This window comes from Pleurodeles waltl, chromosome 9 (genome assembly GCF_031143425.1).
Source record: "Pleurodeles waltl isolate 20211129_DDA chromosome 9, aPleWal1.hap1.20221129, whole genome shotgun sequence".
In the NCBI taxonomy this organism is placed as follows: Eukaryota; Metazoa; Chordata; class Amphibia; order Caudata; family Salamandridae; genus Pleurodeles; species Pleurodeles waltl.
This window is the reverse complement of record NC_090448.1, coordinates 60,579,107-60,600,547: the sequence shown is the minus strand read 5'-3', so window position 1 is coordinate 60,600,547 and position 21,441 is coordinate 60,579,107. Positions and strand designations below refer to the sequence as shown.

At 41.4% G+C, this 21,441-nt stretch overlaps 1 protein-coding gene across 1 annotated transcript in view; it reads right to left on the bottom strand.

The window, feature by feature from the left end:
* Window positions 1-9,928: 9,928 nt before the first annotated feature.
* TMEM43 (transmembrane protein 43) overlaps window positions 9,929-21,441 on the bottom strand; it is a 74,999-nt gene continuing 63,486 nt past the window's right edge. Inside the window, exons 7-12 of the mRNA XM_069206289.1 lie at window positions 21,269-21,339; window positions 19,409-19,530; window positions 17,959-18,033; window positions 17,750-17,851; window positions 15,384-15,501; window positions 9,929-13,187 (exon numbers count right to left, since the gene is read on the bottom strand). Of these exons, the coding sequence (XP_069062390.1) occupies window positions 12,985-13,187; window positions 15,384-15,501; window positions 17,750-17,851; window positions 17,959-18,033; window positions 19,409-19,530; window positions 21,269-21,339 (691 nt within the window). The 3' untranslated portion in view covers window positions 9,929-12,984. The remainder of the gene's footprint in view (window positions 13,188-15,383; window positions 15,502-17,749; window positions 17,852-17,958; window positions 18,034-19,408; window positions 19,531-21,268; window positions 21,340-21,441) is intronic.

Here is a 21,441-nt window from a genome sequence, read left to right as displayed (position 1 = left end):
AAGTGCGCTGGGGGTTCCTGCTGTCCTGGTCCCCAGTGCCAGATCTCTTTGCCTAAAACTGTACAACTGTTCCCCAACTGTCAGATCCTAGTAAATGGTACCCCTGGTACCTAGAGCATGCGTACCAAAGGGGGTCTCAAAGGACTGCAGAATGTATTGAGGAACCCCTCACCTAGCTAATGCAGACTGCCATTGCAGGCTCTGTCTTGGTGGATCCAAAAGTGAAAACACGATGGGGCACACAGCCAGTGTGCCATGTCCTCCAACACTGCATGCAATATATGTAAATCACCCCTAAAGCAGGCTTTACAGCCACAAGTCAGGATGCACTATATTACACATGTGGACATATCTGCAAGAGCAGATATTACCCTGCTAAGTCTTCATTGATTCGTAGACATAGTAAGTGATCAGGGAAGCCATTTTAAGTACATGTGCTGGACACTGGTCAATACGAATTCCCCACCTACATGATGGTTTCACTGAAAATAGAGATGTTTGGTATCAAACATCTCATATTAATAAACCCACACTGATTCCAGTGATGGATTTATTAATACATGCACCCAGAGGGCAGCGTGGAGGTGGCCCCTGAAAAACCTACCATCTACCAGTGTGTTGGCTGGCTAGTTTTAACTAGCCTGCCACCAACAGACCGGTTTCTGACCCCCCCCCAAAGGTGAGAGCCTCTGCTCTCAGGTGGTCAGGAACAAAGCCTGCTCTGGCAGCAATGTTAACACACCCCTCCCAACAGGAAGACCTGCAAATCTGCATTCCAAGGCAGTGGGCTTCAAAGAGCCCACCACACTTGGTATGCAGATCTGGCTTCCCTCAGAAGAGAGATGCCGCCCCTCCTCCCACCGCAGTGCAGTCAGGAAGGTGTGTCCACGCTCAGGTCAGTTCCACTCCTAAGGCGAGGTGCCTGATGTGGGCACGAAATTTCAAAGTCTGCCATCTTGGTGATGGCAGAACTAGGAACTCTGGGACAGGGTTATGACCACTTCCCAAAGAAAGTGGTCATATAGGGGACGTAGTGACCCCAGTGGTAAGTAGCCTATTGGCTACTACTCTACACTCTCCTAACACCCCTAAATGCAGTATTTAGGGGAGCCCCTGGAAGCAGGAAATCAGGTTCTACTGACCTGAAGAAAGAAGGAAACTCCAGAGACACAAAAAGCAAGAATTTGAGATCTGTGACCTTGCTAGCCTGCCTGCTGACTTAGCCTATTGCGACAGACGCCTCATCCTGCAGCTGCTTGTGCCTACAAAAGCCTGGGAGGACTGCCAGCTTTGACCCTAGCACCAGGAACTCTGGCAGGCACCTAAAAAGAACAGAACTGAGAAGACTCTGGACCACCAAACCAGACACGGAAAGCACCACTGCACCCGTGCCCCCTAGCCAAAGTGGGTCAGAAGTGCCAGAGTGGTCCCTAGACCCTTCAGAGACTAAGTCCACCTTGAGTCTCCCCACTGTGACCTTCCAGACTACCCCTCTAGTCTTTGTGCAGACCCCCTCTCTCTACCACAGGCGACCCAGACCTGGTGCTCCAGGACACCTCTGCACCCGGCCGTCCTGGATCGAGGAGAAGAGGACCAAAGGTGTCCCTTCGTCCTCCAGCCTCGTGACACCTGAGCCCACTTATTGGTTCAGTCGGACTGGACTCCTACCACACGCCTGCAACCTCTTTCTGTCCATACCAGTGACATAAACCCAATGCCTAAGGACACCCCTGCACCTAGCCACAAGTGAAGAGAACCGAAGGTGTCCCCATGCCCCGAGCACTGCAAGTCTTGAACCCCCTTGTTGGTTCACCTGGACTGGCCCCACAGTCCCTGTCTGCAGTGCCTTTCTGACCAGACTGATTCCCATCGACTTCAACTGGGCACCCGACACTGAACAACACCTCTGCACCAGGCCACCCCATTGTTGCCTGAGGTAACCTCTTGGTGTGGCCTAGGACCCTGCCCCATACTCACATTAAGTCTGGAAGATTGGTCCTGTAAGTCACTGGTCAATTCCTGTATGACGTATATGTTTTTCCTTGATAGGTTAACATTGCAGCTTCAGAAAATTGCACTGTCGACTTTTCAAAACTGTATTAATTTCTACTGCAAAACATACTTGCCTGATCATATTGATTCGGATGCCTAAATAAATATAAAGATAGCTGTTATGTTGGTAAATTGATGTGGATCTCCTTCTTGAGTCATGTGTGTCACTTATTGATCCTTCCTACTGCAGATGTTTAACACTTCTCTCTGTTAAGCCTAGGCTGCTTGACCACACTACCCCCTAAAAGAACACCTTAGGATTGCTAGAGCACGCCCCTGTCCACTGATACTAGAACCCCTGGACTCTTTGCTTGCTATACTTCATTTTGGTATACCATATAAAGAGCCAGCCTCCTGTACTGGGACTAACAAAATGCTAACTGAAAGCCTCAGGTAATTCGAAATGAAGCTGTGTATTCGGGCGCTAATGCTAGACAGTTGGATCATGCAGTGCCATTATTGAAACATCTTTGTTGATTGTGATTGAAAGCGCAAATTCACCACAATATGTATTGCACATATGGCAATTTATGCCTTCCTACTTCCACTTGAAAGTGCAATCTCCACTCTTACGTTGACCATGAGAGCTGGCAGTCTGCTGAAATTTGAAAGCCTGGGGAAGATGGTGGACATCCATCAGCAAGTGTACAGGCTTGGAACCCTGCACTTTGCTGCTCTGATGTAAGCTCTTTTTCCTGATCCAGTGTTAAAGCACTAAATACCCATCCATAAACCTGTGCTCTACATAATGACTTCATATGAAAGCCAAACATAAAATGAAACTCCATTTTCTGCCTGGCAGAGCTCTTGACTCAGAATCTCCGTTGACTAGACATTTTGTGATATTTTGAGGAATGACTTCTCGACAGACCATTCACAGTTTTAGCAACAAAGGTATGGAATACACCGCAATTTATTTACATTTAAAATAAATATAAAATTAATTTAGAGTAATATTTAACAAAAATATTTTTTAGTTAAACTGTTTTGTAGTTGAATTATATTTTAATAAAAACATTAACACTACCTTCATTTATAAGTAAAAAAAGATTGTTATAATTTAATGTAAGAAAATCTGAGCATTACATTTTATTATTTATATATTTAACTAATTTAAATAGTTACATTTAACATTATTTACTATGGGTTTTGATTTTAAGCCCCTTCCTCCATTATTTTCTATGGGAAGGTGTTGCTGCACTGGCTGTGTGTGGTGCTTAATTGGCTACTGTTGCTTTTTGGCAGCGATAACATACACTTGTAAGTTTGGCTCCGCCACCTATTTCAGAGGGTGGAGACATCTATGTTTACACTTTTGAGTAACTTTACATTCAGAGTTTGTGAATTGCCAAAAGTATCAGAGCTACTCAAAAGCATGAGTAAATTACATGTGTTAATTACTCAAAAGTGTAATGTACCTTTGTGAATAGCCAAGAATGTGTTGTACACTCCATCTTTCCCTTCCAATGCATTCATTCCCTGCACCACAAGCCTGGTTTATATTGCTGGTGTGGTCAATTAATCGACTCCTTGATTCACTTAGAATTATTTTGATTTGTGAAGGCAGCAGGAGCAGTTTCATGCTGGGACTTTGGATGAGGGAGCTTACTGGTTGCAAGATACCATGCATGAAGAGGACACTGGCCATGTAAGTGATATGTGACAAATGATGAAGTCTCGGAAGAAGCAGAACAAACGTCACTGATGTTTCTTAATGAGGCATTGCAAGAGAGGGTTCCCAGTACTCTCTATGCTCCAGGAAGACATTCCAGGCGAATGTGTGGTTCTTACCTATATATGTGTCAGTACTGTGGCCCCCTAGTCCAGAACCACCCCTCTCTGCTTGGCATCAGATCTTGGGTGCAGCTGGTAGACCCTGAGTGATGCCAGTGTAGTTGAGGTTTTGGCTCTAGCAATGCCTGCTTCATAGTCACCTTATGAAAACCATGCTGGTTTGCATGTGCCAGACATGCAGCAAGTCAACAGCCTTCTCAGCTATGACGTACTCCATGGTAGCATGCTGATGGTGCATCATCTAACGATGTGTGCCAATCCTTAATTATAACCTCTGTTCCCTGGTCGATGTGTTGTGGTAAGAGTGTGGAGAAGGGGATGATGAAGGATTGAGTAGGGTGTAAAGCAAAGGAGCCAAGTGTGGCTAGGTACCAACCCCATCTACAAATTTGTAGGTCTTGCCTACGGACATCTTTTGGCTCTCCATTATCTAAAGACCCCTCTTATCTCTCCATTATCTAAAGACCCCTTGTGGACCATCCTAACAGTTACAGTGGGCTTACACCCAGCCTATTAGTTGTGTGTCTTGTCCCAATGATTTGCCTGCTTTGTAATCAATGGCTTTCCTTACTCATCCTGCTGCTGGAACATAGCTTCGTTAGTATCCTTTTGATTGGATGACTTGTATCCTCACATTTGTGGAACTGTTTTTTTCATTTAGCACTCCATCAGTGTGTTTTCTTCATTTCCTCCTTGTGTGCTACTTTCCTCCTTAAATGTTGCCCCTCACATGCTCCCTCCTCCAGCTCGTCCGCTAGTACTATGCTTTTTTTTTGCGTTATTCCTCCCCCGCATAATGCTTCTCCATTGCACCCAGCTTAGACAATGTTGCTACCTCTGCTCATGTGAACTTCTCCCCACCTGCTCCTGTTTCTCCCACCCCTCCTCAGTCTTTAACTAAACATATTTGCACAAAGTTTACATTTATATATTTTTTGTATTTACTGCTCCAAGTAGTGTCATCACTTATTTTTGCTGACATTGCACAGTAAGAGCAAAACAATTTGAAAAGCTAATAGGTGTAAAAGGCAGGGCTAATTGGCTTTGCCAGTGCTTGTTAACGAAAGTGGCTGCATAGTCCAAGGAACCCATGAAATATTTTGAGTATGTAGTGGAGGTTTGTGTCACATACTAACTCTTTGATGAGGCTCCTGGATTCTCTAAGGTTGTTGCAGAATCCTTGATGCTTTTTCTATTGAGGTGTGTACTATTGATCGTCTCCAAAATGCTGGAAATGTTTCTAATGTTGTAAAAGTCATTTTTTGTTTGTTGCAGTTGCATTATTGCTCAGGGAAAGCTGATATGCCAGGCCACATGGGGCATAGGTTGTCTTGAAGATGAAGGGTGGTGATATGATTGTTTCTAGTGACAGTGGAGGGACTAATGTTCCATAGTATTGGATTTATTTACTCTGGCTATTTATTGTGAGATCATTCACTCTCAAAACGTCTTTTGGCTATGTTGATCAAGCCCTTGATTGTAAAGCTGATCTGGCAAAGTGAGAACTCTATCCCGGTGTTCAGGTTTTTTTTTCTGAAAGTTGAGCAATGATGTTGACGCACGAATATCCAGAGGGAAATAATTTAATTCCTACTTCCCTACATGTCCTGCTGCCACTCATATTTTACATTTTGGAACTGCTGGAGGCACACATATCAGTGTACTTAGCATTTTGCTTTGATAAAAACAGGGATCATTGCCATAAAATGCTTTATACGTCATGACCTTGAATTACACCCTTTTATGAACCAGGGGCCACTGCAACTGCTGAAGGTTAGTGACTTGGTTGAATTTTCCTAGCTTTAGTACAAGACAATGAGTTGCTAATGACAAAATCTCTTTGCTGCCATACCAAGATAAACTGAGTTACCAAAGCCTGATCTAGATGGTTTGAATATATTTATGGTCAGAGTATTCTCAGGAAAATTTAGAAACTGAAAAAAATACTAAAGGATTCTTAGATGAAGCAAGCTTTGCAGACAAATATCACCTGTTGATTGAGAGATTATTTTGAATCCAACAAGGTACCTGGATTATGCACTGATGTTGAGGAGGTTGGTGAGATACTCTTGGATGAAGGCATTGGATTGCTATTGCTTATGCTGGGGTCATTGCTTTTTGTATATAATCTCCATTTTGGAGACTTCAATTGTAAGCACCTATCCACCCATCAGTGTCTTTACCTATTCAAATATATGTTGTGTTATTAGTCTTACCCTGATGCTGGTGAATTTTTTTTATAACATCTGTATATATTCACAGATGCACAATCCATGCTGTGGACAGGCTACACAAACACGTTTGAACACTAAATGGGTGGGGCAACTGACACCACTGTAAAAAAGTTGGTGCAAAAAGCCCAAGTTGTACTGCTTGTGCTTCCAAGCCAGAGACACAAGGTCAGATTAAAGGATTTTTTCCTTTCTATATGTTAAATGAGAAAGAGACGGGTCTCTGTGATGAATAGACGATAGTTGTAACAATTCTAGAAATATGCATAAGGCCTTGTGTCAGCCAGTGTGGTGTGCAAATTGTTTTTCCAAGGTGTAATCAGAAGTAACAGGTTTTTGTTAAATTCTTTGGTCAGTCATAATTTTAGTAGAGACTCCTGGCAATTATAATCCTAGTGTTCTCTCATACATGTCACTTCTTTTTCCCAGGGAATCCTTCTCCTGATGTCTTGCTTTGGCTTCTCAGCCAGGAGCCGCTTGGTGCTCTACTCACAAATGCCAGCATGAAGATTCACCAAAATGTCCATGATGCACAACTCTACTTGGAAACTTTCCTCTGCTCTCAACATCCAATGCCTCAAACGCTGCTTACACATCATCCAGACCTGGATGGCCAGCACCCATGTAAATATCAACTCAGTCAAGACAGAATTCCTGTTACAAACAAGAAACAGCACAAAATTGGATCAGTGACATCAACCTTGACAGCTTCGAAGCTCAACTTTCCCCAAATGCCAAATCAATTGAAATCATCCTGGACACGATCCTGACGCTCAAGGGACGTCACCAAAAAAGCAAAGATGGCCTGGTACCAGCGCTCTCTTTTGAAGAAAGTCAAACAGGTTCTTCCAGATGAGAGTTCAGAGCAGCCATTCAAGCCCCCCCCATACTCTAGTATCTAGATGGTGGTAACACCCTTCCCCATAGCCTCCTAGACTCCCCCACTAGCACCTCCCCATTGAATCATACATGCTACAGTACATCTTATTCAGGGCCTAAAAAATAGGATCACATACCCACTCCCTTCTTTGGTTTTCTTTCAAGCCCACACCATCCGCATCATTTACAAAGCCATCATGACAACACCCTCAATTATCTTGCAGACAAATTCACCATCTCTGGTGGTTCTCAGCCAGGACACCATCAGACTGACGCCTAAAAGGAGTAAAAACTTGACAGCACGCCTTTTCCATTACGCACCCGTGATCGGGAACAACATCCCCATATTCATTAAGACCACCCAATCCTATGCCAATTCAGGAATAAGTTGAAGACTCACCTTTTTAAAGAACAATACAACAAAATGCATTAACAGCCCAAAACTCTGCTTCATCTCCTATTACTTACTGACTGACTTAATGCTTGTCCTTGACCATGTACAGCGCTACACTGCTTTTGGCTAGGATCAGGCTTTACAAATACCTTATCTTGTTTTTCCAACTGGTTGTTGTTAGGCTCTGCATATACCTACCATTTAGTTGGGGTTTGTTGATGCCGTGATCTGTGTTTTTCTATGATTTGCAGGAACATCCATGCAGGTGTATATCAGCATGTGCCTTTGTTAATAATTGCTCTGATGCCGAAGGAGTTTCTCTTTTTGAACCCATTGCTCTCCATATGTGTGGTCATTTGTGTACTATGTTTGTTTGTTCCTTGTATTTGTTTTCAAGTTTGATTTGCAGTAAATAAACACCTTTATAGGTGCATGTTTCAGGGTCTCTGTGTCCCTTTATTGTTGCTAGTCAATTTTAGGGTGTTTATTCCTGGTAGGCAAGTTTATAAACATGCTTTTTGATTTCACCTTTTCTTGTACACTGATCAAACTGCTGTTGCAGATGGAGGCGGACCCGCTTGTTCTTGTTTTTAATATTCCTTTAATTTTCTTGGTAGTCATTATGGTCTGACAAACGGGGTTGTCTTCACAGAACTAAGCCTCCTGATTTGGCTCTTGCGTTCGCCATGCCACAGGACTCGAGCTGCACTTAACAGGCCCAACTAGGCAGAAACTAGCCTGGGGCTTCCTTCTAGAGATGGCCCGGCTTGGTGTCCCAGGCTGTACTGTTCTCACTGGAGCAAGATCAAGTCTGATTTGCATATGACTGGTCCCTGTTTGGAGTTACATAGTGGGCAAAAAACGGATGGACTGGAAAGCCTTCCAAGTAATTGTAAGTGATCAAGACTTTTGCATGCATTCCAACCATCACGATCCTGTTTCAGATTTACAATCAACTGTCAGAGCTGGTTGAAAGCTTAGACAGTAACAGATCACCTGAAATTGGTGAAGACCGCTTTATAAAGTAAAGTGCAAGTACGTCAGAATTGATAAAGAAATATTCTGATTTGCTTTTCAATTCTCCTTCCGAATAACTTTCTTTTAGACTTAATCATCCCTATTAGTATCATCAATTGTAAGGTTGTCCAAAAACTTACATTCCACATATTAAGTTTGCAAAGTTGTCAAGCTACACACTTCGGGAAGACTACAAAGCCTGTCAAGTTTTAAAATCTGGAACTTTAGTTATAAATATCCCGAAAGAAAAAAAAAACAAAAATAAAACACGTTTTTGCCAAAATATTTACCTGCAAAAGTTTGTGTAGACTTATTTTTCCAGATATTCGGTATTTGCAGGGATTTCCGTGCCTAGAAGTCTGCATTATTTGTAGAAGACCATGATGCATGCAAAATTGTGGAAAAACCTAAAGGGATCTGAAGAGAAAAAGCTTCACAACTTCACTCATCCCCATCAGCTGAAGCTGGCAAGTAGCATAGGCATCTACCCCTTGAATAACATTAATATGTTCCTTCGTCGTACATGCCAAGTTTGGGAAGGAGGCACAAGACAGTCTGCAATAGTCCATAATTTAAAAATAAGTTTGGCAACAGCTGAGGCGGCATGAGGCCCCTGCCCTGGCTGTTCCTTCAACTAGATCATTATGATGTGAGGTTGTAGGATGGGTGGAGATCATTAATATCACCACCCTTTTCTTTCTAGAGGATAAAACTCTTCCTGTGCAGATCGGCCCAGAACACCATGAATTGTGCTGCGCTCTCTGCTATTATAGAACAACGTGCCCCTTTACTAGTAAAAAAAAAGAAAAAAAGAAAAACTCTCTTCCCTTCAGGGGATGTTTAAGATCAGGATGGATAATTAAACTACTTTTCATAAAATAGTCTATTTATAGGTCTATTCCACTTTTGATCTCATAAAAGAAAATTGATACTACTACTCAACGGAACATACACTGCATCATGTATTTGCTCACTATCACCATTGTTATCCAAGTTGTTTACATTAGAAGCACGTGGTCTACGTAAATTATTGCTCACACAAGTATGGAATTCAATGTAGCGTTGCCAACTTTAGTATCTGCACAATGGCGACTGTGCAAATGGTTTAGCTGAATCCTATTCAAAGCCGATTCAAGTCTAAGAATAATAGCTTCTTGTTAATAGTTTGAACAACTCCATAAGCTAGATTTATCAGGGTGCAAAGTTATAGCTCAAGTATGTTTACGACCCAGATCTTCCGTAAATGAGCATCATGATTAGCCCATACTGCGATGTGTCCCCAAGCAAGGTTAGGCTATCTGGTGCTCAAATAACACCTCAAATCACTCCTTGTGCATTCAGATCTGGGAAGGAGCTACACGATGGTCCATGCTCTGCATGTGAGAGACAAGTAGGGAGACAACTCAGCTATACACAATAATAGTTTTCAAAACTTACCTCTATCTGCACCAAGCAGTAGCTTCAGATTTCCAGCATGGCCTCAAAATCAGTTTCTGTTCTTTAGTCCCCTGTCCAGCACAGGTTTGTAACACAAACTACTCGGAATCAATTCACACAACCATTTTAAAGTTGAAAATATTTATTTTAATTTTAATAAAAATAGCACGTCTTTAACCAACATTTTCAAGTATCCCTGTAGACAATATTTGGTTATAAAAATATATATGCATAGAAAACTGGAGTGTATAACAAAACTCAGGAGCAGTATTCCACACTTTTCTTGAAAAAAGCATCACCACTCAGCACACTTTTTAAAAAATCCAGATACAAAAGGTAAATTTCGATTTTTATAGAAAATATCAAACAATCTGATAGCAGATCTCGCTTACATGAGTAATTTGCCAAACTAACAGCAGTGGGTATCCTATTCCCGGGTTGCAAGTATCCTGCTTTCACAGCACCTCAATGTCTGGAAGTGAATTGGAGGACTGAGGGCTTTTACAGGATCAAATGTTTATAGTTTATTTTCAGAACACAAACATGTAGCTTGCATTCACTGCATGAGTGTGTGAGTGTTTATGAGTACATCTTAGTGAGCTGTGTGTCCTGCTCCAGTGTGCTTGAATGCCATAGCTAATAATTTATAGCATTTATAAACATGCAAAAAAAATCTTTGTTTCTGAATGTACCTTATCCAGCAAACTGAAACATCAGTGTTTGTGTTAACAGGCTTTGGAATGCTATCAGTGCATTTGGATAAGGGAACTCTGATCTCACTCCCAATGCAAAATTATGTCTACGGGCCCGCTTAAAAAAGTTTTCTTTTTATGCAAATTGAAATTACGTGTATCAAATATAATCTGGGGGAGAAAGTTGCCTGATCCTGTTTACAGAATATAAATGAGCACAATCAACCAGTACAGCAGATTATCCAAAGTGTTGGAGGCAGTAATACGAGTGTTCTAGATCTAGAGAGTGACAATGGAAAAATGTGGCGCACAACCACACATGCACGTTTGTGGATCCGCAAACACAATCCATGTAGTTTCACACACTGGAACCCACAACAAATACTATTCTGAAAGTGAAAAGTTTTCAATGGCGAGAAGCCATCCATCTCCATATTTCATGCTGGGTTCGTTCATAAGGAAAATATATTTGTCTTGTAGCAAAAGAAGTTGAAAGAAGTGTCCATAGACGACTGGGAGTATGCTTGAAAACTTGCAGTTTTCAAAGCTATTCATGCATACTTTAAGAGTTTATGGATGACGCAAAATGAGGGCAACCAGACACATCATAGGTATTAGCCCACAAGGGTCAGATTTCTGCATTTCTTTGTAGCCTTAGCCCCATTAGGCCTCAGATTTGCATTTTCTTTTTTTGCATTCATTGTCCAATAATCTTCCAGTGTTCCAAGTGCGAATCACAAATTTGATAATCTGTCAATGGGGCAGACCTTTAATGGCCTTTCATATCCTGAACCACATTTCCCTTTCTCTACAAAATAAAACCAGTCTATCCTACATATACTGTGTAGAAACAGGATCAATGGAAATTAAATTGTTTTGCAATATTGAAAAATATCTACATAGGACGAATCAACAACTTAAAAATACCGCCTAGAAAAGGGCTAGATATCGCATTTTGATTAAACACGCAGAGATCTTTCATGAAAGAAAAAAAAAAAGTTATTTCTTAAATCGTGAATAATCAGCGCACTTCCAGTGCTGACAAAACAAACAGTGATTGGGTTACTGATAAAGTCACCGGATAGTATGCGGCCAGCAAGCAACACAAGCACAGCAAAATGCTGGAGTTCTTAGAATATAAAAGGAGGGAAATACAAATCTTAGCGTACAACTTAGCTCATTTTGAAAGATAAAGGCACAAGTGTAAACAAGCACTGGCAAAGCCACTAGGTCTTGCGCCAAAAAAAGGGTTATCACTGAAGGCAAACAGCTTCTTCAGTGGAACAGTAGCATGGCTGAGGACTGTCACCCCCTTCACATCTTACTCAGGCGTGAACCACTGCTAATCTGATGTTTGTAACTCGGGTACTCTTTTCCTTAACACAATAATCAAAAGTCTAACACTAGTTTATCTGGCTAAAGCTAAAACCTGTACTGCGAAACTCAAGTCTGTTTATGCTTTATTTTCACGGTCATCATCATACCGTGTACCAGAAGCATAGTGCTTGCTAGAGGACCAGAAGGACTCCTTCTGCTGTACATGGCAGATCGACTGCAGCTTCTGCCGAGTACAGCTTCAAGGAGCTACATGGATTTCTGCATCGCCAACGGGTGCATGGTGAGCTCTGGGTCACCCACATACTTTTTGCAACATATGAAGCACAATTTACAATGAGCTACTACAGCGGACAAACAAACAAAAACCTAGGTTTGTTTTCATAACATTGAAAAGCTAATTTACTGAAAGAAAATATAGGATGCTCAGTGGCTTCTTGTTCAAATGCTGCTCAAGTTGCTTTCTTTACTTTGAGAAATGTAGGATTGTCAGAAAGACTCAATTTGGCGTGTCCTACTTCACAGGAAAGCATGACATACTGGCAATAGCTATGAGGGTGTACCACACAAACCACTTTTGGAACCTCAGTCACAGTAATGTGTGCATTGTATTGCCTTGATCATCCCAACGCACCTCATTAAGAGTAGCCAATTTGTGGAAGAGTTATTTAATGGACCAATAAAAACGGATCCCCCGGGATTTGGTAAATATCAGAGCCGATAAATATCTGCTAACAAATCTGCACGTGCTGGTATTTACTGGGCATGTTCCCCTGGTAAATGTTAGAGATTTGATTTACTGAAATTTACTTGGAGAAAATTACAGGTGATGCACTAATTGCAGCTAAACTTGTCATGCCAATCTCTGTGGATGGGCCACTCGTAAGGAGGGCCTACAGAGTAAATAGGATTCCAACATGCTGAAAGATCACTGCACAGGGATTTTTTTTTTCTGTTACTGTACAAAACAAATAGTATCTTATCGTCTAGCATGGGGGGGGTAGTTGTATGTAGCTAGCACCTGCTGCATGACCAACTTTTTTGGGAGACTGGATTGTCCAATTCATAAAATTGGTCACTGCAGGTCACCAGGATGGTGCATCCTTCGAGTTGACAATGGATTCCTACAAAGAGTTTGAGAGGGGGGCCCTTTTCATTGATGCTTTTTGGGTGAGGCACGACTTTTGACAATCACAACTGGAATGGCAGCCAGGACCCCAAGCACCAGGGCCCATAATGGTCGGTAGAAGAACCAGCCGAAGGAAATGGTCAGCAGGGACAGGCTGGTGGCCACACACACGGCGAAGATGTTGAGTCCAAGTTTGACGAGATCGCGAACCAGAGGTAACCAGTCCACTGAAAAACAATTCCAAGAAGAGTGTCAGTCAGACATATTTTCTGCTGCAAGATACAAGCGAATAAAACTGCACAGTGAACACATTTTATTCAAAGATCACTCCTGCACATATGTTGGCTTGACAGTTTTAGTACTAAAACTAGCAAACACTGGGTTAAAAATAATTTGTTACTAAATGCAGTAGCACACAGCCTCTACTTAGAAAGGGATAGGTTAACTGTGTTTACTGATTCACAGTCAAAACATTACTAATTATATGTATGTGTAAAATACATTGCAAGGATGTACATCAGTATAGAGAAGACCCTACATCACTGGAGATCCATTTAGAGGTATCATCTGACACCCTATGTTTCTGCATGCACATGGCATTGACTCAATCTGACTAATGAGGTTTCAAATAGAAATATACCATTCGTTATTGCCGACTTAATCATAGAACGTGGTTGGCCTATTGTCAATTGTTTATAAAAACAAAATACTGCAGCCATGACTTTTGGCAAAACTGTTTAAGACATAAAATAGTCAACTGGAATGAAGGTCACGTGATATTACTATCTGATGCCTTCGAGGAGGCGGCGAGGGAATGTGATGTCACTGATTTAGCATCTAGGATAGGACACAATTATACTTGGAGACTGTGTTGCCTCAGGCTATTGCAGTAGAGCTAGTCTAGGGTATTCGTCTACTTCTTGTGCAGGCCTAGGTTCAGTCCTCACTCTTAAACTTTTATAAAAACTAGTTAGCAGAGGGTTTTGCTCTTGGAATGTTTTATTTTCCGCTGTCCATGCTCTACAAGAATAGATCCAGGGGTGTGCAAATTCGGGACTGAATCAAGCATGACGCCATATGAAGGAACTCCGGTGATATGGAGCACACTTGATATTTTAAATAAAACATGTAGGAGAGTCTGCCACTACGTGGTTATACCATTAACAATATCGGCTAATGGCAGTCTTCTATCAGTCAGTGGCAAATAGGGCTCACTTTACATAGATGCTAAGGTTTCAGATTTCTATGTGTGACATTTTCATAATTTCAGTGTAATTATGAGTGACATTTCAGTGACTATGAGTGACACCTTCTTGCAAGCAAAACACAGCTGCCAAATTTTCAGATTGCTTACGTGTGACAATTGCATGGTTTCCGTGTCCTTATGAGTGAAACTATGCCAAATGTGTGACAGTGTGAGTGACACATACTGCTTGTAATGCAATTTTAAAATGGCGACTTTCATATTCGTAGTGCCTTCTCAGCTGCAGGATGAGACCTTGTAGCGCTATAAGTATACAGGTATCCATTCCTCACTGTGCAAATCATGATTCAACTCGGTTTCCCTTTGTTTACACACGGTCATGCTAACGCTCGCTGTCAGCGGATCAGCACCTGTCCTGCCATGTTGCACATACCTAGCATGAGCCTGGCAGCTCCACCTCAGTGCACGGGTATTCTCCTTGGCCAAGTGGTACTCAGGCGAATGCGGGGGATTCAGACATGCTGGCACTCAATAATGGTGAGTAGAGGTCTATTAAACACATGATTCTCAGACTGAACACCTCACAAAATAAATGGTGCCTCTGGACATATCATCAGTGGGGCCCAAATGCCAAGTGTCTACAACATCAAAGTAACAAAAAAAAAAAAAGCATCGCACAGAGTTTGAGTTTTGTTTGAGGTTGCGGTTAATTGTAGAAATCCTTATCTAATTAACACTGAAGGAATTTGGTGAATTCTCTCTGATGCCACTAGATGGCAGTCTCTAATTCTTAATGCTAAAAATGATCATTTAAATGGTGCTTGATGACAGTGAGTCTTCGAACCTGTTATACAAAAATGAAATGGTGCGGGTTGCTCCGAAGCGTTTGCAAGGCCAACTTTTGTTAACAAGTATTCCTCAATCACTGGAGCCTCTCGTGATCCCGACTGCATGACTAATACATTTTAGTGCGGTGATGTGAACACCAGCACTAAAAGGAGTTAGTCTAACTCGTGTTGCGTGGTACTTGGCAGGGCTTCACTTTCATGATTAAGTTTCTATCTCTTATCTTCTCGCTTCCTTCCTCTTTCTTCCTCCTGACCTTTTTTTCAAAACATGCTGCAGTGTGCATGCTAATGATATGTAACTCGAGGCGTATACTTTGTTTAAAAAAAAAAAAAAACAACTATACATGCACAGTTTGTTGCTGTAAACCTACCCAAAGTGTAAACAATTTTGGTCATGAGACTGATTCCCACGAACATCAGCAGCCAACCGCCAGCTCGGAGAGCCCAGGTTTTAATCGTGTTGCTGTGATGCTCCTTCTGGAAGACTTCCTAAGAGAATAAGAGCAAAAATGTCAGAAAAAAAGTAATCTGCAAATCCACAAACACAAATTAGTATAGGTCAGTGGACCCCACTGCTCAAGGAAAGACCTTAATATCTGTAAATGTTCTGCATTAAGAAGAAACCATAAACCTGGAACACATTAAGTGACAGATGTTGTACATCTGGCTAGCTACAACCTGCGCAGTAAGCCTTACACTGGTGGGACAAACTCCTTGAGAAGAGGTCTGCGAGACATGCTCTTCGAATAGAGGGTCACGGATCTGTGGGGCACACTACCTAGTCAGTGGGTCTTCGATGTTTCTCAGGTTTGGGAGAGCCTATCTGAGCAGAGACTTTTCATGCGCATGTCATATTAAAAAAAGCAGAGAGGATTTAAATCTTTGTGGCGTGAAATACTATTAGGAGCATATAAACGTGTATTTGTACATACATTACTTGAGTGAGAACTGTAAACAATTAAATAAGCACAGGGTATTCTATATGTGTGAAATCTTACTTAGCAAGAAAGCCTTGCATCTAGGGGAACACAAACCGAGCTCGGATAGAGCCTTTTTTCTGTGAACACACAGAAGAACACACAGAAGAACACACAGTCTGACCAAAGACCCTGAGATCTACATAAAGCCCTAATTGATAGAGAGCCTTGCACCTAAGGGACACTATGGGCCCACTTCACAAAGCATTTTGTGCACCACCAATTAACTGTGGGTTCACAAAATAAGCCCTTTCTGAAGGGAACACCTGAATCATGATTCAGAAAATGAAGCTTGACGGAAATTTATGTTGGTAGGTGGCACTATGAAAGGCTACATATTTGCCAGTATGACAGAATTAGCATATTATAAGGTTAGTCTTAGGGGATGGATTGTGGACCACCCTTAGAAACGTAGGTTAACACTCACAAACTCTTACATTTGTGGATATTCACATTATCAATTGCAGGAAGCGCTCTACTCTGGAAATGAACAGATCGGTTAAAGCTATCCACAAGCGCATTTCCTGTTCAGAAAGGGACAGAATCAACCAGAATTTTATAGGGAGTGTAAGGAAAACTTTCCCCAACAGCAAATAGGATGCAGGAGAAAAAGATGTGCAATCACATTTACATCATATTTTCACATGCATCAACATATGTAAACGTTACTAAAGTAAATTGATAATGTTCATATATTTTCCAGCGTCCTGTGTAGATCCTTTATACAATTCTTAAAAGTAAAAAAATGTGATCCTAACGGGAAGCTTCATCCTGCCTGTAGGATTGCAGCTAACAATGTGCTTTTGTGAATCAGGGACCAAAGCTAAACACCAGGGCTGTCAATACCAGAGGGCTGAATCCATACGTGCCAGGTTTGCGGGCTAAGCAGTATGTTAATCAGTTCCATTTAGATTTGTTTGCCTGTATATCTATCCTATGTGGATACCCTGAAAACCTGGCACAGATCCTGTCCTTGTGGACCTATGAAGAGAACTCTGCCATTGTCTCTTTGAGACCCAATATCTTAACAGGCAACTTAAAGTTTATGAAACACATTAAATTAAGGGGCTACGTCTTGCGTCTGTGAGAAGCACAGAGCCTTTTATCAGTGGAATACCAAATCAGAACAGTGCATTCAATCCGTGTTAAACATTACCCGAGCAGACAGCCTTGCACGTGGTACACAGTATATGAGCAGTGAGTCTTTGATCCTACCTGCAAAGGTGGCTTTGTATATAAGAGACATAGGGCCTGATTACAACTTTGGAGGAAGGTGTTAATACGTCCCAAATGTGACGGATATACCACCCGCTGTATGACGAGTCCATTATATCCTATGGAACTCGTAATACGGCTGGTGGTATATCCGTCACATTTGGGACGGATTAACACCTCCTCCAAAGTTGTAATCAGGCCCATAGTATAATCGCACAATGTTACTCCAGTATAAGAAATATTATTCGTGTGGCTGTACCTTTGTCTGTGAAATACACTACAGTGATCTACTTAGATCTGTGGAACACACTACTGGAGAAGAGAGCCTTTAACACATGTGAAACATTAGCTGTGTGAACAACCTTGTGCCCGTGGAGCACACTATAGGGGAACGACTGGCCATTTCATCTTTAGAGAATTCTCTTTCTTCACACACTACTGAGCAGGTGGTCATTGATATGTAGACATGTCTCATTGAAGAGACATACCTTTGCATTTGTGGAAAACATGTTGTGGACAAGATGCTTGGATCTGTGTCATGTTACCTCAGCAGAGAGAGCATTAAAATGCAGCAGCTCCAGAATATCCCCTGATTCAGTCTGAAAGGCAACAATCTTGTCTCCTGTCTGGCGGCCGATCACTGTAATCTTCAAAATTAAAATGAAAAAAAAATGATTGGCTTTTCTTTTTTTTTTTTTAAAGTAGGCCATACGGCACTACTATGAATGAAAGATTTTTGGTGTCCAAACGTTACCTTGTCTGCGGGTCCCAGAGGTGATTCACTGTCACTCAAGCCGGCATAGTGGAAGGAAATCCTCAAATCTCCAACCTGTAAATGAAAAAACATGGAAAATCGGAAATTAAGATGGGAGCCGTAAGGCACCAGCCCACCTTTTACAGAACCCCAGACCTCTCCTACAAGGAAGCCCCTTGTTAAACTGGGGAACACCGCAGGCACTTGCTGGATGCGCGGGGTTTCCTTCTCTTGGAGCGCCGGTATTTCAGGACTCAGACTTTCATTAATGCCAGGTAAGCTACAAGAGGCTATTTTCTAGAATTGTAATGTTTTCAGAATGGAAATATCAAGATCAATAAAAATAGGAGACTGTATTCCCTTTTTTTCTTTCTAAAGGATGAACTTAGTAGAAGCTCAGACACCGTATTCAGAGTGCTCATAATGAGGGTAGGTTTCAGTCCAGTCCCTTCCAGTTCCAAACACCCTGCCACCCTTGCTGATGTAGGAAGCTAACAAATCCGTCACTGGTATCAGCGTGGGTTTATTAATATGAGGTGTTCCACACCAAACACATAGGTTTCAGTGAGGCCACTACGTAGCTGGGTAACTCGTTTTGACCAGTGCCCAGTACATACCTTAAGAAGGCTTCCCTGTTCACTTGTAATGTCTTAAGAATTGACTTGCACATCACAGGGCATATCTGCTCCTGCAGATATGTCCACACGTAGCTTCATGTACCTTGCCTTAGGTCTGTAAGGCTTGCTATAAGAATGACTTGCACACATTGCATGGAGTGTCTGCAGGCATGGCACACAGGACGTGTGCCATGTCACGTTTTCACTTCTGTCTGCACCATGTCACACAGCCTGCAATAGCAGTCTGAATGAGTGTGGTGAGGTGCCCCTTAGAGTGGCACAATACATGCTTCAGCCGTTAGGGACCCTCCTTAGTGCCCATGCCCTAGGTTCCAGGGGTATAATTTACTAGGGACTTACAGAGTGCTGAAGGTATTGACATTTGGGGAACAATTGCACGGTTTTAGGGGAATAGGAACCCAGTGCACTTCAGTCAACATTGCATCAAATACCAGGCAAAAAGTGGTGGTGACCATGTCAAAAAGGGGCACTTTCCAACAGATGCCAAAAGTGAAAGGTTCAAACCTTCACAAGTAATGAAACCCATCACATATCTTTCACAGGCTTCTATCCTGATTCGTATGGATTCTATGTCTCCATCTCGTCTAGTTAAGTATATAAAGGTTTTTATGGTAATCTTTATCGACCTCAGAAGGATAAATAGATAAGCTGACATGCAAATATTGTACGGTTACGCACAAATCTTTACAATGAATGCATTAACAACTAAACTTGGCTTATCAGTGAGTACCTCAAGGACTGACATGTCAAAAAGCAAGACTTGGACTCAAGGCCCAACCATCTTTTAACAGTTTTGGTATTTTGCGACTTACTTCAGGGATTCGTGGATTTGAGCTGTGGTAAAAATAATCCCCGTCTACGGTAGCATAGACATTAGGAGCCTGCATTTTGTCCAGGCTCAGCAGTTTGAAGTTGTCAATCTTGTCAATGAGCCCTGAGAAAATGAAATCAAAGTTAACAAGGAAATAGAACGAGGGCTTTCACTTCTTCTGGGACAGACTTGCTTTACTTCAGACGTTTTGAGTTTCTAATGGCTCTATATTATTGCAGATCCATAAAATGAATGTGAGAAGACGTAAATTAGACTGTGCAAATTATACATTTCTGAAGATTAAGGAGTTGATTTAGAGTTTGGCAGAGAGAGTACTCTATCGCAAAAGTGACAAGTACCCTCTTTGCAAACCCACTGTCAGTCTGTCCGATTTAGAAGCCAGCGGACCAAAAGTATGTAGATGACGGGGCATATTCTGGCTCCATCACTTGCATATTCCTATGACATTCCTGATGGGAACAGGCCACCCAATTTACAGTGGATGGTCTTACAGCTGGTTTTTGCCACCCGTCACCGCCAGGAGAAAAAATAATAATTACCCGTTATAATATAGGTGAAAAGTCTAATGGTGTGGGGGTCACCCGTTTTCAATTTCCAAACACAAACCCCCGCCCTGGTAATGGTTTCTGCAGTGTTAAGAGTTGTCAGGGGGAGTGTTAGGCTACTCAAATTTGGCAGGTGGAGGTCTCTCTGGATGGTGGGGGCAATGTTGTTTGTTAACTATATGGAGTACCTTCGGTACGGCAAACTTTAAATCAGCTCTAAAGACTGAAAAACGTTTATGGTATTCTTAAATTGTATTAAATATCTTTTAAATAGTTACAAACATGCGTTTCTATAAAATGCCCATTGCCAATTAAGCGCATCTTTTTTAAATATAGCATTTTAAGACAATCCTTAAATAAATGTAGAATTATTTTGAAAACTATTTTAAACATTCATGTAATGATATTTCTGAAAGCTCTGAGGACAAGGGTACACTCAATTTATTTGGTGGTGGATATTCATGCGATTTTGAGGATTTCTCCTCGAAGCAAACACCCTTATTTTCTTTGCATAGATTTTTTTCCTTGGATTTTTGAAGTTCTTTAAGACTGAATCTTACTATATTATCTAACTATAAGATAACATCAGGTTTTCTTTTAAGTGTTTAGTTTTGTGATTTACTGCAAAAACTGCAGTCCCATAATGGATCAATGGGGTTCTAGTGATTTTTTTCATGTTTCCTGCTTTTATTTAAAACTGTTTGTTTTTATATAATATTTTACTGCGAATAAACATTTTGTTTGAGAGCATGTGATTTTATACATTTCAGAAATGTGTTTTTTAACTGATAATTTTTACAGCCTCTTTTAGGGTTACATCATAAATTTATAATCTCAGTCTTCTGTAATCCCCATTAGTTTATTGCCTATTTTATATACAACCTTAATAAAAAAAGGAACCAATTAGTGACCATACAATCAAACGCTAAGAGCGAAGCATGCGTAAAATGCACGTGCAACATCAAAACACAACTGAGGACAACAGGGGGCAATTTATAAACAACTCTAGACACAAAGTAAATCACGTTTTTAGCTGCACAGGTAAGAAGGCCTCTGCTGGGATTATGAAAAGAACAGTACATATATACCTAGATCTCTCTGATCAGAATGCACAAAGCTTGCTGAATGTGGACCTACAAGGGGTGAATTCGATGGGGGTTTAACGCAATCTAACCAAAAATAATCAACCATGCAGGTTAAAGGACCAGCGCACTAAATGCATCCACAATACAGTAATTCTTGGTCCCTGAAAAATTGTTGGATGGGAGCAGCTTCTAGCATCTATGCAAACTCACCTTTAGAAAGATAGAACTTCCCTACTTGAACACCTGAAGCAACAGCAGTCAGAGACTCAACAGCCATTGCACTACAAAAGAAAGGAGAAGTGCAAATTATTATTTGTTTACTTTGGATCACTTTACATCTGCAAAAAGCAACCACACACCAGGGCTCTTTAATTAATGCAATG